At 41.5% G+C, this 17,728-nt stretch overlaps 1 protein-coding gene across 2 annotated transcripts in view; it reads left to right on the forward strand.

Annotated features, from left to right (window-relative positions):
* LOC140355276 (kelch-like protein 29) overlaps window positions 1-17,728 on the forward strand; it is a 420,755-nt gene that overhangs the window by 152,290 nt on the left and 250,737 nt on the right. The window contains exon 3 of one of the 2 annotated variants that reach the window (XM_072440142.1): window positions 6,376-6,523. In XM_072440142.1, coding sequence (XP_072296243.1) covers window positions 6,376-6,523 — 148 coding nt within the window. Of the gene's footprint in view, window positions 1-6,375; window positions 6,524-10,846; window positions 11,010-17,728 lie in introns of those variants that run through there. The other variant, XM_072440143.1, reaches the window with a different exon arrangement.

The raw sequence follows: 17,728 nt of genomic DNA on the forward strand, positions 1-17,728 counted from the left end.
TCGAACAACTTCTGAGAGAGATTCTTGATCATTTTTGTCTAGGCCTGTCACAATAAGCTAAAAGCAAAATAACCCGAGGAAACCCTTTTCTCAGTGAACTGTAGTGTTTCATTTAAGTAGGTAGTATCATAAATGAGTCGTAAATGTAAATTATTTGACTATTAGTTTACAGCAACAAAAAATGAGGAAAAGTTTGCCATTAATTAACTACACCTTTACTAGCCTCAATAAAGTTTGAGCAAAAACTTAATTCATAATAAACAGATGATTCAGGCTAGTAATTACTTAATACTGCATCATTTGTAATATAATAGGCATAAGAAGGCATGAACAAAGTACAGTTACAAATGAAAAAATACCTTAGTCAAACTCATCTGTGTTAATTATTTCATTATAAAGGATTTAAACATTTCGTCTAGTACCAAATATTAATAATACAATATAAAATGATGAACGCAACAACTGAAATCTGAAAATAACATGAAATAAACATGTGCCCTAGATCGTTTTTCCATTGCAATAAAGCCCCTGACCGTTATGTTTAAAGATTTAACTTCTCCACTGCCCTGAATCAGTCGTGTATTTTTACTTTCCGTGTCATTCTTTTCCTTTTGTCCCTTGTTTTGTAAATAGTGGGCGTGTTAATGATGTGGATCTGGAGTAACAAAGAGACCCGCAGAGGCCTGGACGGTGAACCGAGACATCCACACTTCTCATTAGAACAAAACAGCTGCCGAGTGCTTTTCCTTCACCTTGAAAACGTTCACGATTATTTATTTTTTTTACCTCTCGGGGTCTCCAGGGTCCGCGCGAGAGGGATTAGACGCTCTGGGCATTCTCGGAGTGAACCGTCGCACTTTTAGTTTTTCCTGTGAAGTGCCCGGTCAAAAAACACCTCTCTTTCTTTTTCTTTCTTTCTGTCTTTCTTCCTGTCACTTGGATTTGCCTTGACATATCTTCTTTTTCCTGCTCCTCGTTGGCCTCCAGCGATAACAAACCGTCAGATCATTTTCACTATTGATTCGTCCTCCAGGTGACACGCGACGCAGTTATCTCGGCTGCACAAAGCGGTCGAATATATAGGGAAAGAGACTCGTTAATGAGAGTGAAACGGTGTGGAATCCAAACAAATCCAGTCTGTTTTTGTGTATATTCTAAAAGAAAAATAAGACCTTATGCAAAAATAATGGTTAAACGTGTGCTAGGAACAGTTTGTCATCACAAAACATACTTCAGGATGGTCATCATCTTTATGTACTTACACGTATAGCCTTAATAAAGCATGAACAAAGACCTAATTCATCATGATAAATGTATTAAGAATGATTCAGGATTAGACAGTATTAATTAAGCAGTTACTAAGCCTGAATTATTCGTAATTTATGAAATTTGTAGGAGGAGGAGGAAGAGGAAGAGGAAGAGGAGGAGGAGGAAGAGGAAGAAATTTCCCACAGATTTTGAGAACGTTTGAAGCGTTCAATGGCAGTGATATTTATGAATTTTTCATGATACTTGAACACAAAACATTTCGTCACGAAGCCTCAAAGAACATGCTAAAAAAAATAACGGCAAAAAAATAAATGAAGTAACAAATACCTCCTCTCAAATGTAGCAAAGTAAATACAGACGCAGTACTAGGCAAAGTTTCGTCATTTACAATATGAAAACTCCACTATACTGTCACTAAAACGCGACACTGGTCCTTTAGCCTCACTTCCTCTGCTCTGTTCAAACCGCACACGGCGTTGCTCTCGCCGCTCGCCCCGCCCCCCCGCCCGGTGTGTAACGCGCGGGCGCCCAAGTGAACGGCGGGTCAGCGGCCGGATAATGGAATCTGCGGCCGGATAGCGCGCCGGGGCGGACAGGAGCCGCTCGGCCGGGTCTTTTCTATTAACTGGAGCCCGGCGCGGCGTGCGGGGGGCCAGAGTGCCCACCCCCTTGTTAGAGTCCAAGCCGCAGATAGAACCGGGCAAATACGACGGAGAGGTCCCGCTGTGATTGAGCCTGTGTTTTTCATCAGTCCGCCGCACGCCCGATAGCATTTGGAACTCCTCGCCGAGACGAAACACCAGACGGAGTAACAAGGGCTAAGGGGAACTTTGCAGAGCGGCGTCGGGTCGTATCAATTGACGCTCACTACTTTAGTTGTCTTTTCTTTTACGGGAAAAGGGCTTCTGCTTGTCGGGCTCGCGTTCTGAGCATGATCATAGACGCAAGAGTTACAACGTGCCCAAACTTAGTGGACAGATTTTGAGAAATATTACTTTTTTTTTTTCCATTAAAGTGGCTCTGACGTGCCGGACGACTCATTGTGCTAAAATCCAGTTAAGATGAATATATTTTGCTAAAAAGTTCTGAAAATGTTTTCACAGAATAGCACATTTTTTTGTTTTATATTTTCACTGATGACATCACACACAAGAATTACCCTGCAAACACTGGGCATAAACATCTCATCTAATGTCACTTTTTGTTGTTGTTTACAGATAAATAATATTTTTTAATATTTCATATTATGTGAGAGCGACTTTCCTCTCTCTCTTTCTTTCTCTCCTTTTTTCCCTTATGGTATAGCGTAAAACACATGCTTTGAAGACGTACAAAGCAGGAGTAGTTAGACGTACAGCTACAGTAGGCGGCGGTAAATGCACCTTTTCAGTTGGCTGCCAACCGCCATTAAAAGCAACAGAAGAAGAAGAAAAAGAGAGCGCCTTTATTTTGGTGAATTCATGTTTAGAGAGTCAAAAAAGTTGTTTCTTTGCGTAAATTATGCATAAAATGGGACTGGAATGAGTTTCTCTAATGTGATGTCACTTCCAGTCCCTAGTGTGATGTCACTTCCTGTCATTTTCTACATATTTTCCAGCTTTTTTCCCCACAAATACCTGCTCAATTGGTTTAAAACTATCATTTATATGTACAACAGGTATAAAAACACAAAATAAAGTCTAAATTTGAACATTGTAAAAACCTGGCACTTTGAGTCTCTAAAAACCTGAATTGCACAAAGAATATTTTGGCTGAAACATTCATTTTTTTCTTTGATATTAAAGTGAGTCATTTGGATCAACAAATGAGCTGAACTTTTCCTGATCTGAAATTTGCACACACACACAATAAAAGTAAGTGTATCACAGCACATTTATGTAGCAAAAAGGTCCACACATTATTTGATTTGATTGTTTTCAGTCTCATTGTGTGTTTGCTTTCCGAATATCACATCTGTTCAGGAAATTAATTAAAACAGAATGAAGAAATCCAAGGAAAACAGAATGTCTTTTGTTTGTTTTACTTTGCTGCAAAGACAGGAAAGACATACATCAAGTCCATCAGGTGCAGAGTTACAATCTTCTCCATATAAAAACTGTTTTTTCATACGATTAATTTGTACAATGAAGACGATGAAACCAGTTTGTACAGTGGAACTCTGGTATGATGGCAATATCTCAAGGATTTTTTAATAGTTCCTCACAAAGCTTCATTCAGTCAGTCGGTCATTTCCCATTACTTCACTCCACTGAGCACAATGTTTTATTCATAAGATTTAATGTAAACAATCCCCTGGAGTGAACAGATCCATATCATCGAGCTCTGAAACGTTAATCGTTTGTGAAATACCTGCATTTTCTCCTGTTCAATTAATCCACCGCCTCTACATGTTGAAAGTCCCAGTTATTAACATTTATAGACTACTGTATGTTGTAATTCACCTCGACACATTGAAGTTACGTTCACCTTTTCCTACTATTCTTTTCTACATTATTGAGCCCATTCTGTCTCGAGGCATCGGGACATCTCCAATCTGCAACACTAAGAATGAAATGGACAAAATCCATGACTAAATCAGGGTCAAAACTTGACCTAACCAAGCCAAACCAGGACCATATAATTCACTAGATGAACTGCTCCTCATCTGCCTGGATGAACTCTCTCTACACTAGATTAACTCCCCCTCGTCTGCCTGGATGAACTCTCTCTACACTAGATGAACTACTCTTCATCTGCCTGGATGAACTCTCTCTACACTAGATGAACTGCTCTTCATCTGCCTGGATGAACCCTCTCTACACTAGATGAACTGCTCTTCATCTGCCTGGATGAACTCTCTCTACACTAGATGAACTGCTCTTCAACTGCCTGGATGAACTCTCTCTACACTAGATGAACTACTCTTCATCTGCCTGGATGAACTCTCTCTACACTAGATGAACTACTCTTCATCTGCCTGGATGAACTCTCTCTACACTAGATGAACTGCTCTTCATCTGCCTGGATGAACTCTCTCTACACTAGATGAACTGCTCCTCATCTGCCTGGATGAACTCTCTCTACACTAGATGAACTGCTCTTCATCTCCCTGGATGAACTCTCTCTACACTAGATGAACTGCTCCTCATCTGCCTGGATGAACTATCTCTACACTAGATGAACTGCTCTTCATCTGCCTGGATGAACTATCTCTACACTAGATGAACTGCTCTTCATCTGCCTGGATGAACTATCTCTACACTAGATGAACTGCTCTTCATCTGCCTGGATGAACTCTCTCTACACTAGATGAACTGCTCTTCATCTGCCTGGATGAACTCTCTCTACACTAGATGAACTGCTCTTCATCTCCCTGGATGAACTCTCTCTACACTAGATGAACTGCTCCTCATCTGCCTGGATGAACTCTCTCTACACTAGATGAACTGCTCCTCATCTGCCTGGATGAACTCTCTCTACACTAGATGAACTGCTCCTCATCTGCCTGGATGAACTCTCTCTACACTAGACGAACTCCCCCTCCTCTACCTAGATGAATTATATATATACTAGATGAACTCCTGGATGTCTGCCTGGATGAACTCTCTACACTAGATGAACTCCTCCTCGTCTGCCTGGATGAACTCTCTCTACACTAGATGAACTTCTCTACATCTGCCTGGATGAACTCTCTCTACACTAGATGAACTGCTCATCTGCCTGGATGAACCCTCTCTACACTAGATGAACTGCTCCTCATCTGCCTGGATGAACTCTCTCTACACTAGACGAACTCCCCCTCCTCTACCTAGATGAATTATATATATACTAGATGAACTCCTGGATGTCTGCCTGGATGAACTCTCTACACTAGATGAACTCCTCCTCGTCTGCCTGGATGAACTCTCTCTACACTAGATGAACTTCTCTACATCTGCCTGGATGAACTCTCTCTACACTAGATGAACTACTCTTCATCTGCCTGGATGAACTCTCTCTACACTAGATGAACTACTCTTCATCTGCCTGGATGAACTCTCTCTACACTAGATGAACTGCTCTTCATCTGCCTGGATGAACTCTCTCTACACTAGATGAACTGCTCTTCATCTGCCTGGATGAACTATCTCTACACTAGATGAACTGCTCTTCATCTCCCTGGATGAACTCTCTCTACACTAGATGAACTGCTCCTCATCTGCCTGGATGAACTCTCTCTACACTAGATGAACTGCTCATCTGCCTGGATGAACCCTCTCTACACTAGATGAACTGCTCTTCATCTGCCTGGATGAACTCTCTCTACACTAGATGAACTGCTCTTCATCTGCCTGGATGAACTCTCTCTACACTAGACGAACTCCCCCTCCTCTACCTAGATGAATTATATATATACTAGATGAACTCCTGGATGTCTGCCTGGATGAACTCTCTACACTAGATAAACTCCTCCTCGTCTGCCTGGATGAACTCTCTCTACACTAGATGAACTGCTCCTCATCTGCCTGCATGAACTCTCTCTATACTATATGAACCTCTGTCTGTCTCTGTGGGAGCACACTGAAACTTTTTAAATACATTTTTCACCCAAAAACTGTTGAAATTTGGTGTCGGAAGGCATATTCTTAGAGACTTCTTCCAAATTATTGATAAAAATACAAGACTGTTCATTACTTTTTCTGGTTTAGTAAAAGCACTGTCTTAAATGCAATATACATAATTCAGCTCCGAGCTCTTCGTATTATGCTTGTCCCTAGAAGTGAGCAGAAAACGACTCAACAAGGACTAGTTTAGGACAGAATCTTGACCTAACTGAAACAAGGACAAGGATCTCAGTTCTCTCTCTGTCTCTCATGCACCTTGTACTTGAGAAAATGGACTAAACCAGGACGAACACGGCACTAAATGATATAACCTCGACGAAACCAGAACGTTGGGTATTTATTGTTATGCATTTGTGTCCTATGCTTGCCCTTGTCCTTGGAAGTCAGGGAAACAAAATCATGACTAACGCCGGTCTAAAGTTGGACCAGAGCGGGACTGAACTTGCTCAAACTGGGACAATGAGGTTTTTCAGCGATTCTGGTATTGGTTCTTATGCTTGCTCCTCCTCTCTTTGTGTGGCAGGTCTCGGGGCTCTCTCCAGGGGACAGCCAGGCTCCGGGGCTCCTTCTGGCTCCTGGGGTGAGGTGGGGACAGACGCCCATCAACCAGCTCACGCCCTGGGACACTGACGAGCCGCCGTCCAAGCAGCACCGGGACAACGAGCCCACGGGTGAGCTGTTGGACACACGCACCACACTGGTTCACTGCACAATATGTCGCAATAATCAATAATAAAATCAATAAAAATCTGTCTTTTTTATCGATATAAACATAAAACACAAAAACAAACAGAACAGAATAAGGGAGCAAATTATAAAATTAAAATACACATCAACTACACATTAAAATTAAAATAAAAGTCCCATTTGGCCAATTGTCGTTAAAATGTGTCCAAGAAATGTACAGTTTTTTATTGAAAATGTGTGTATTTTGAATTAAAAAGTCAGATTCATAAAAAGGTATTTTTCTAAAGTTCTTAATTAACTTTGATTTAGTCAAATGGAGAAACTTATTGCTTCTTTATACTTTGGTCCAATTGACAGAATTCAGTTTTATTTGGTCAGATTTTAGTTTCAAAACAACTGAAAGTATTGTGTCAATAGTATTACATTAATGATACTGTAATGATTAGTGATATCACACATTGTAATCTTTTCCAGTATCTGGCAGCCCGAAAAAGGGAAATCAGACTAAACCTGGCACTATTCCGTTACAGAACAAGACCAAATCAATTCTACATCGGACTAAACTACTTTACCAACTTTGGGTTTATGTGAAAGAGTCTCTCCAAGTACTTTATGTTTAACGCCAAATAACGCCCCAAACTGAACCAAACTAAATCATAATATCATAACCAGAAAAACAATTTATGTATTACAAATTACGTCAAAATCTCTTGTCTCATCTAGTCTCGCGGATGATACGTCTCGTCCCATTCCTTTTTCTATATTTAATCTCCTTTTTTACCTTGTCTAGTCCTAGTTTAGTCCTAGTTTAACCCTCGGCTCGACTATGCATGAGTTGGAACCACTTTTGTCCCACTTAGTCCCCAAGTGTATGAGCAGATTAAGATTATTTTAAGCAGGGGAACCTTCTGTGCGATGCATGATTTTACACCATGACGGCGTAGTGCATTACCATAGTAACCTTTGAAACTGTTTAGCCTTTACAGATTCCCGTATGTTTTATTTAGAATTACAATGTATTAATCCAAAACAAAATCTCACAGCTCAATACATTTTTATGCACACTTTTCAACCCGCGCAGTTGCTCTGACAATGTGATTTGTAAATGCAGCGAGCGGAGCACCTGAAATTGACCCTTCAGGAATTGGATTTACGTACAGACGCGCATCACGGCTTGGTCGGCTCGGAGCTCGGAGCTAATGAGCCGCGTTAGCTCACATGCCCCGCGCTACAGGTCTGGATCCGTGCTTTCTCCCGCTTCACGCGTACGCCACGTGTAGCAGTCATGCATTATGCACACCGTTTGCCCACACCGTCTTTACACAGAGACGTGTAGTTATGCACATATATTAAAACGGCGAAGAATTAAGAAGTGTTGTACTGTAGCCCAGCTTGACGACGCCTAATTCCGATGCACTTTTATTTATTCATATCCGTGGGTTTCAGAATGATGGAGAAATAGGGCAGTTGAGAGTAAAAGAAGCTCAAAGTAAAAGTACTGATACAGAAGGAATCAAAATGCAAGCATACAAGTATCAGTAGCACAAAGAGTACCCGTTTAAAAAATGTACTTTAAGCGTAAAAGTAGTTCACACTGATTTAGTAAACTTTTATTTAAAGCATTAAATGTAGTGATTTTGATAAATAATTGTGCGGATCTGGTCAACTGTAGCGATTTGAGTCAATTTCGTCATTTTACATTTTTTTGGGGCTTGAACTCAAAAGATTTTGGCGGGATGTCACCAAAAATAACCTTTTACTTATGTACTTTGTTCCTCTCCATCACTGATAGCAATTTGCAAATCAAAACTAAATATTATTTTCTTCTGACTGTAAAAAGTCCCCACAATGTTGCTAATAACAGGAAGCTGAAACACATGAATTGGGACAAACTTGGTAAACTTGTTCCACTGGAGGGTCGCCATAGACGTCGTTAGAGCTATTTTAGTTGGGCTTCATAAACGTATAAACAGATTATAAGGCGTACTCCCTCTAAATGAGTCCCATTGCAACGCAGACCTCGGTTATCGGACTCGAGGGGAAACTCCACTGTCCCTGTCTGAAGAAATGGTTCAGCCCTTCTCTAAGGAGATCTAAAAACTAAACTTTTATAGACTTCTCTCTAAAACTACATTTACAAGGGGCTTTGAACTAAAGGCCGCACAGGACGAGATGTGAGAGAGTCCGACAGCGCGCGCACCGACTAAAGAGAGTGGTAAGACTTTACTCAAATGTGCGTTGGGTTTTCAGCGACTTGTAACCGAGCCATCGCTTTTTCCTGGTTTGTCACAGATGTGTAAAGGTCCTAGAGCAGAGAGACAGTGGGACAGGACAGGGGCGGAGCAGGAGCATCAGCGGAGCGGGGCAGGAGCAGGACAGGAGCAGGGCAGGAGCAGAGACAGGAACAGAGACAGGAGCAGGTATAGGAGCAGGACAAGCGCAGAGACAGGATCAGGACAGGAGCAGCACAGAAGTAGGTACAGGGGCAGGACAGGAGCAGGTACAGGAGCAGGACAGGAGCAGAGACAGGGGCAGGAAAGGAGCAGGTACAGGAGCAGGAGCAGGTACAGGAGCAGCACAGAAGCAGGAGGGAGCAGGACAGGAGCAGAGACAGGAGCAGGCGTGAGCAGAGACAGGAGCAGGAGTGAGCAGAGACAGGAACAGGACAGGAGCTGGACAGGAGCAGAGACAGGACAGGAGCAGAGACAGGAGCAGAGACAGGAACAGGACAGGAGCAGGACAGGAGCAGAGACAGGAGCAGGAGGGAGCAGAGACAGGAGCAGAGACAGGAGCAGGACAGGAGCAGGAGGGAGCAGAGACAGGAGCAGGACAGGGACAGGACATGAGCAGGTGCAGGGACAGGAGCAGGACAGGAGCAGGGACAGGAGCAGGTACAGGAGCAGGACAGGAGCAGGGACAGGAGCAGGAAAGTAGCAGGTACAGGAGCAGGACAGGAGCAGGTACAGGAGCAGGACAGGAGCAGGGACAGGAGCAGGACAGGAGCAGGTACAGGAGCAGGACAGGAGCAGGTACATGAGCAGGACAGGAGCAGGTACAGGAGCAGGTACAGGAGCAGGACAGGAGCAGGTACATGAGCAGGACAGGAGCAGGTACATGAGCAGGACAGGAGCAGGTACATGAGCAGGACAGGAGCAGGTACATGAGCAGGACAGGAGCAGAGACAGGGGCAGGACAGGAGCAGGTACAGGAGCAGGACAGGAGCAGGTACAGGAGCAGGTACAGGAGCAGGACAGGAGCAGGTACATGAGCAGGACAGGAGCAGGTACATGAGCAGGACAGGAGCAGGTACATGAGCAGGACAGGAGCAGGTACATGAGCAGGACAGGAGCAGAGACAGGGGCAGGACAGGAGCAGGTACATGAGCAGGACAGGAGCAGGTACATGAGCAGGACAGGAGCAGGTACATGAGCAGGACAGGAGCAGAGACAGGGGCAGGACAGGTTCCATACAAAACATGATCTGCCAGTTTGCCATGTGACTTCCTGTAGAGCACATTTTCTCTTTTATCTTTTAACAATTGGACTGATGAGGGAAACTACATGGTTTACTCTACTTAAAAATGTACACTCCAGCTTAAAATACTAAAGTCTGAATAAGCTACTGTTTAATTACTTTTAATATGTTTTTACTGTTTTGTTGGCTACGTTCAATTTTGGCCAAACAACAGTGTTACAATAATACAGTATTGTAATAATACATTTCATACAAACGGAACAAAACAAAAGTAAGCTATGTGAACTGTTTTGACTGCAAATAAACTTAGATTCCATTTAAAATCTGTTGTCTTCTTTGGTGAAATTATAGTGTCCCAGTTTTGAGTTTTGAAAATCTGGTCGACCCTAATACAATTATATCACTACCTATTATAACCAGACCAACTTGATCTATAACAAAAAAAAATGATCTGAAACCCACCAAATGAAAGGAAACTCCCCTGTTGTCTTTAAAATAAATACCCCAAATAAACAAGACAAAATAAACACGGTGACATCCCCGTGTTTACTGGCGCGTTCTGTGTCAAAGCGGAACCTTTGTTAAGATTTCATCGTTTCTGGCGGACCAAAGACGGTATCGGACATCAACACCGAGGGAAGTGTCGCACACAACTTTGTTTGCGGCGGGATTTGAGTTTCGTTCGCATTTCTCTCGGACATATTCAGAATTTTTCGCGTCAACTGAGCTCGTGGAGGTTCGTGAGAGGCAGCGTGCGCCCGCGTTGAGAGCTTTTTATTTTCACCTCGCGACGCGGCTGTGGACGAACTCGCGGAGCATCGACGGGACAAAGCGGCGGTTTGGATCTTCAAAGAACTGCGGAGAGGAACGAGAAGATGAGCGGAGGAAACGGAGAGGAGCGGAGGAAAAGGAGAGCGGAGGATGAGCCGGGTGGAAGCGGAGGAGTGGAGGAGAGACACGGGCACACAAGCGGCCAGAGGCGGCTGCAGTACTCAGGTGCCAACACCGGACACAACTGGGCACGGGCTGAACACCGGGCACAACATGACCACCGGGCACTGCCGCCCTCGCCACCGTGTCTCGTGTTAAACATTTAGTTAAAACATATAATTTGACACGATTACGATTGCCTGCTGATTGTGGTTTATGAAACTGCAGACGCTCGTGGTTATTTTACTTTGGAATCTGCGAAATGAGCGTCAGAAGATGCGCGTGTGACGTCACGGAGTTGGTACAAATGAGGTGTCAGTGTCAGAAAAGTGCATGCGCTAGTTTCGTTTAAACTGTTGCCATAGTAACGTTTCTTTGGAACGGTGAAAAGTTCTCAAAATGGCGCCTGTAAACAGAAAGCTGGAACGCATGATAAGGATGAGAAACCTGCTTTAAATCCACTGGGCTGGAAAAGAAAAGTGTGTCAATTTAAAAGTGTTAAATAATGAAACACAACAGACTATTTATGTTATACTATTATATGTTGGTCTTATCCTGATCAGTTTACCAGGTTTAACTTTTCTACATAATTTATATTTCATCATCAAAGTAATTTAGAGTAATTTAAAGAATAGGAAAATATTTAAATGAATACAAAATGAAATATGTATTATTTTGTATTTACTTTAAAATGGAATATAAACTCATTTCAGTCATATACACAGCCAAACAGTTTTATATATTATTATATAGTTGTGTATATATAAGTATTCAGGTTAAAATGATGTATGACTATAGTATTTAGTAGACATTACTTTTTTATTTTATTTTACATATATTTGCTTGAAAAATCATTATTAGTTGACAGTTAGTTTTGATACACTCCAAGTTAACTCTTAAACTACCAAATAACACCAGCCAACAAACAGATCCCTGGAGGATACATGTATTGCAGGGTACATGAAAATATAAACTTGATAACTGAGGCCTTGATAACTAAGTGTATAAAACAGATTTCTAGTGCTGCAATAGAAATAAAACTTACTGAACCAGTTTTCTAGAGTTTGCTCACAGCTCTGCTCTTGAGCATGAATGAAGAAATGATGCGCTCAAGTTTTTTCACGTCTATTCTAATGAGCGTCCAAAAATATCTGTCCTGCCGCTCTTCACTTGCTCCATCGCTCTGCTGCCTCTGCTCCTGCTCATCGTTTAAGGATTACACTGGTGCAACGGACAAAATACTGACCATAAATGTAGAAAACACCCATCTGCCACTACCACCCCATTTCTCTTTACTTAAAAAATACATATTAAAAATAAAACAACTTCAGGTACTTTCATCATTTCAATTACAAATGACACTGAATCAAGGCCAGTTTCAGCCTGTTGTTGCATTAGTTTTACTTTTGAAATTGATGTTCAACTTTAATTAGCCTTTTCCCATTGCAATAAAGTGTACCATTTCTTTGGTGAAAAGTTCTCAAAATAGCATCCATAACAGGAACTTTGATTTAATTCCTAAAAAAATATGACAAAATGATGAATGGAAATAAACATAAAATAAACATGCTTTAAGTTGTGACCGATCAATACCAAATATCCATAAATGTATATTTGTAAAACTTTTTTTTTTTCAAAAGTGCCATTTTCAAACAGTAATCTTGTGTAAATCTGCACATATTATTATTCTAATTACTCTTTAGATCAGTTCAAGCTGTGGTGGAGGGAAAATAGTAATATTTTAATATCTATATTTTAATACAACACTCATGGATATCGTTTGGATCGATATTGCGATACTTGCCGTACTATTACTTGGTATCAGATCTAAACAAAAATCACCGGCAATCCTTGTCTAATTTGCACGTGTTACAAGAGTTTAATATTTAAGATGGTTTTCTGATGTCGTTTTCTTTTTCATCTCCGTGACAACACTCGCTGCAGCCGTTCACGTTGCATTTAGCCTGAAAAGATTAAGCCTCCCATTGCGGGACGGCCTCCTGCTGGGCTTTGGGCCTTTGGGAAATGTACCCGTGACGATCCTCGTTCTAGGGCGTAAAGTCGGTGAATCCACTCTATTGTGGCTTGAAATGATGTCATAATCAGATCAAATAATGACAAACCCATGGATATAACTTTATGGCCATTTCACTTTTGGAAGAATTTTCACAACGGAAAATCCACATAATGAACATGTGTTAGAGGTAAGGTCACAAACGTATATTATATTGTGTCTAAAAGTCCTTTCACTTGACAACAGCGGATATGTTTCTGGAGTAATCAGAAAATTGAAATAACACTTTAGTAAGTAATATGTAAGTTATATGATTTCTGTCCAGGCAGGTTTTGTCAAGAACAATTCAGCAAAAAATGAGAGAAAGTAAAAAAATCAAGATCAAAAATTCAATTAATATGTATTGTACTATGTCTTCCAAAAACAACAGTTACTCTAAACCAGGGGTGTCAAAATCATTCTGGGCCGAATTTTGACTTTTAGGCTGAGTCGCGCCGAACATAACATAAATATAAAAAATATAAGAAATAAATAGCTTTATATAGCCTACGCTGTTTTTGAAGCAATTACTGAATCAATTAAAATAAATTACAAAATGTTTGTTCTCACAAACTGAAATGAAAAACAAGTGTAATTTCACCAACACTGTGCTTCAGTTTATGTGCATTACAACTTCAGAGTTTACAAGATAAACATTTAGTCAGAGGTATTTGGAGTTGAAAAATATTGTATTTGACTTTATAACAAAACAAACTTCTCAAGATCTAAAAAAACTTTTAAATGTACTAACTCAGGCTGAGAAATAGATTTTCAAAGTTAGGGGGCCCCAGGCCCCCAAGCAATTTGGCGTCATAAGAACAAGATAAATGTGTTGTTTTAAACCTGGTTATTAGCATGTAAAACAATTTAAAGTACTTTTATCTGTTATTTGATATGAAGAACACAAATACTGAATCATATAAACCAGAGATCATGATCTTTAAAACTGTTTAATTCAATATAATAATATTTCTTGGATACAAAATAAATACTGTTTACAGCATTTGACACAAGGAGATCTTGTGGAATACATAAAATCACGTCCTACAAAATAAACTACTAACATAATATACATTTGCCCCGAAAATTAGACTGGGCATTTTCCGAGGACACGTGAACGCAACACGAACGCAGCGGCCAATCAGATGTCCGCTTTCATCGATATTACGTCACGGAGACCGCTCGGCCAATGAGAAGCGAGAACATGTGCGAAGTGGGCATGTCTGTCAAAACGAAACTTAAGCGATGAAAATGCCCCGAATATGGCTAAATTACTAGTTAAATCTTGATTTTTTTCGAGGAGGGGCACGGCGGGCCCCCTCCTATTTCAAACAGCGGGCCCGCCGGAGATTCAACTGCTTGCGGGCCCCGGGCCCCCGTCTAATTCGCAGCCTGTAACTAACACTTCCACGTCTGTGTAGTCATCTGTAGTTATCTGTAGTTCTACAGTTCTTTACACCTGAACTGACACACCACTAAATACAAACACACGTGGAGCGTTTAAGGAGGTTAAGTTATGAGCCACAGTTTCCATCAAACCAAACTCTTTAGTCAAATCATGGGCCAAATATTATGTACAAAATGAAACAATAAAAAATATAAGAAATAAATAGCTTTTTCACAGCCTAGTAATAGTTGTGGAGACTGTTGCACTAATCTGCAGCAGGTGAAAGACTGAGTCCATATTAATGCAGCAACAGGAACATGGACTTTTGATGTGATTTCTGATGTGAAATGTTGATATCACAGACATGTTTCTGCTCAAACTCAATATGAGCTAGCTATTTTCATAGTTTAAGCTGATCTCAGTGACAAAATGATTAATGTAGTGACTCAAATGAGGTCATTGTGTTTGTGTCACAGTCACATTAGTGTGGACACAGTCATGTTCATACTTTATAACACTGACCTGTGTTTTTACCTGTGGCTCCTGATCTGTCCAGGTTTGTAGATGTTTGGATGTTTTCCTCACAGAGCATCATCACATAAGTTAGTTTTCTTGTTGTTAGCTCCACATTAGCTCCACTTTTAGCACAGCTCTAACATCCACAAAACCATCCTTTCTTTCTTCCACGTGTTTCCCAAACCATACGTCTCTGTCCTCGCTCAGACCTCTGCTCTGAGGTGCGTGATTGCTGTAAAGTGCACAAATGCGCGTCTTACTTCTCTCAGCAATTCTCCCTCGGCAGTACACACAGCAGTGAAGAGCCGCACGGGGGAGGGGCGGCCATCAGCAGCATTGTGGGACGTGTAGTTTTAGCATAAAAACGGTTACGGATGCAACCATGGTTCTATGAACAAAACAAAAAAAAAATATTTTATTTATATATATATATATATATATATGAATTTGAAATGTTCGGCGGGCCGGATTAAAACATTTGGCGGGCCGGATGTGGGCCGTATGTTTGACACCCCTGCTCTAAACAGCCTTTCATAAGCCGTCACATGCCAGTAATTGTTTGCGATAATCAGATTTCTCTTGGGAATCTAAATAAACAGCAAAAATCAAAATATTGTGTTAAAATCAGATTTTTCTCGTTATCTGATATAATGATGCCACCGTTTATGCCTTGATATAATAGTTTATAATGAGTTTCACCTTGGTCCAGAAGACGTTGAACTTTGTGTCAGCTCTTTTTTCATGTGGATAGATCCGGTAATTCGAGATATGAACCATAAACCAGGTCAACAATATCTGCATTTTAACAGTCTTACTGTAATAATCTTGATGGTCAATTAAAATGATGTTGTCTGGACAGTAACATTGTTGCATTGTTACATCAAAATGTTGCATTGTTACATCTAAATGTCATAAAAAATAAGTGATTTTTTATTAATAATACATTTGCCATCTTTTTATTTTTATCTGGACAAAAACATCTCTAAGTGCAATAAAAATAACCGTTTGACTTGTCGACTACTAAAATAATTGTTTGCCGCTCTAAATCTATCGTAGAATTCTGCCCCATCCCCCAACTCTTCACCTTCGCGATCCCAAACTCACTGAACGCGCTCCTTCCCTCCCGCCAGCGGCCCATAGAAGCCCACCTCAAACCCTACGGCAGGGCTTGGGCTTTGGCAGCGTATGACAGCGCAGAGCCGAGTGCTGCATATTGATTCGTCTGCGCGCGAACACTTCCTCTCCACACATCACTGAACCGGGGCCAAAAAGTTCCCCTAACTGTGCCAGAATTAATCAACACTTTCCTTCAATAGCAACTTTTTTTTTTGAAAGGAAAGTTTGTCTTTTGAAATAAGGGGGAGTCTGTCTTTGTCGGTGTCAGTACCGATTTTTGATGCCGCGCTTTATTTTCTGAGATTTATTTCCGAATAAATGTTGAATGGTTTTAATCACTGGAACCAGAAATAGCACTGGCACCGAAGCACGTTTTAAAAAGTGTAGGTCGATGTCAGGGCACGGAAGACATGAACGTGCGAGCGGTGGCCAGTGCTTGTTTTGGCTTGAGTCCAACTAAACAGAGTGCAATTCTTGTATTCGTGGTTTGTGCAACGCAGGACCACTAAATAAAACAAATATAGTGCATTCTTTTAATTTACAATTCACTTGTATCACATTTACATCCTCCTCCAGATGACCCCAACTGCTTGGACTTGTTTTAAACCTGTTTTACACCTTATTTAGCTCGAGTTTAGACCTGGAATAGTCCCGTTATAGACCTGGAACAGTCCCGTTATAGACCTGGAACAGTCCCGTTATAGACCTGGAATAGTCCCGTTCTAGACCTGGAACAGTCCCGTTAGAGACCTGGAACAGTCCCGTTAGAGACCTGGAACAGTCCCGTTAGAGACCTGGAACAGTCCCGTTAGAGACCTGGAACAGTCCCGTTAGAGACCTGGGATAGTCCCGTTAGAGACCTGGAACAGTCCCGTTAGAGACCTGGAACAGTCCCGTTAGAGACCTGGGATAGTCCCGTTAGAGACCTGGAACAGTCCCGTTAGAGACCTGGAACAGTCCCGTTAGAGACCTGGGATAGTCCCGTTAGAGACCTGGAACAGTCCGTTAGAGACCTGGAACAGTCCATTAGAGACCTGGAACAGTCCCGTTAGAGACCTGGAACAGTCCCGTTAGAGACCTGGGATAGTCCCGTTAGAGACCTGGAACAGTCCGTTAGAGACCTGGAACAGTCCGTTAGAGATTTGGAACAGTCCGTTAGAGACCTGGAACAGTCCCGTTAGAGACCAGGTTTAGATCTGGTGGTACTCCGCACTTGGTGGTTGGTTTGTGTGAAGTATAAATTATAGTTTTGGTCTTTGGTGACTGCTTTTAGCTAAAATACCCAATGTTTGTTTTTCATACTGACATTTTTAAAAACCTTTGCACATCTGCCTTCATATTTTATTTATCTGACTTATTTTGTATCATTTTCCCGTATATATTTCCATCAGACAGAACTCGCTAGGTGTTTAATTTTACACCTTACCAAAAACGTCAGTCAAACCTCGAATACTTGAATCCTCGTCGAGTTATTTTCCGTGCCATTTGACTAGAATGTCTGATGCTACAAAAGAGCAAATGAAACGGGGCTGATGCCGCGAAGCTCAATGACTGTGAATTATGAACTGGCCTCCAGAGTCCTGTATTCTACATCTGCTATCCATCCTCTCTCTCTCTCGCTCTCTCGCTCTCTCGCTCTCTCGCTCTCTCGCTCTCTCGCTCTCTCGCTCTCTCACCTCAGTCGCTTTCTCACTCTATCTGCCTCTTCATTTG

Source organism: Eucyclogobius newberryi, unplaced genomic scaffold (assembly GCF_026437365.1).
Source record: "Eucyclogobius newberryi isolate DKJ021-1_F unplaced genomic scaffold, fEucNew1.0.hap1 SCAF_1, whole genome shotgun sequence".
In the NCBI taxonomy this organism is placed as follows: Eukaryota; Metazoa; Chordata; class Actinopteri; order Gobiiformes; family Gobiidae; genus Eucyclogobius; species Eucyclogobius newberryi.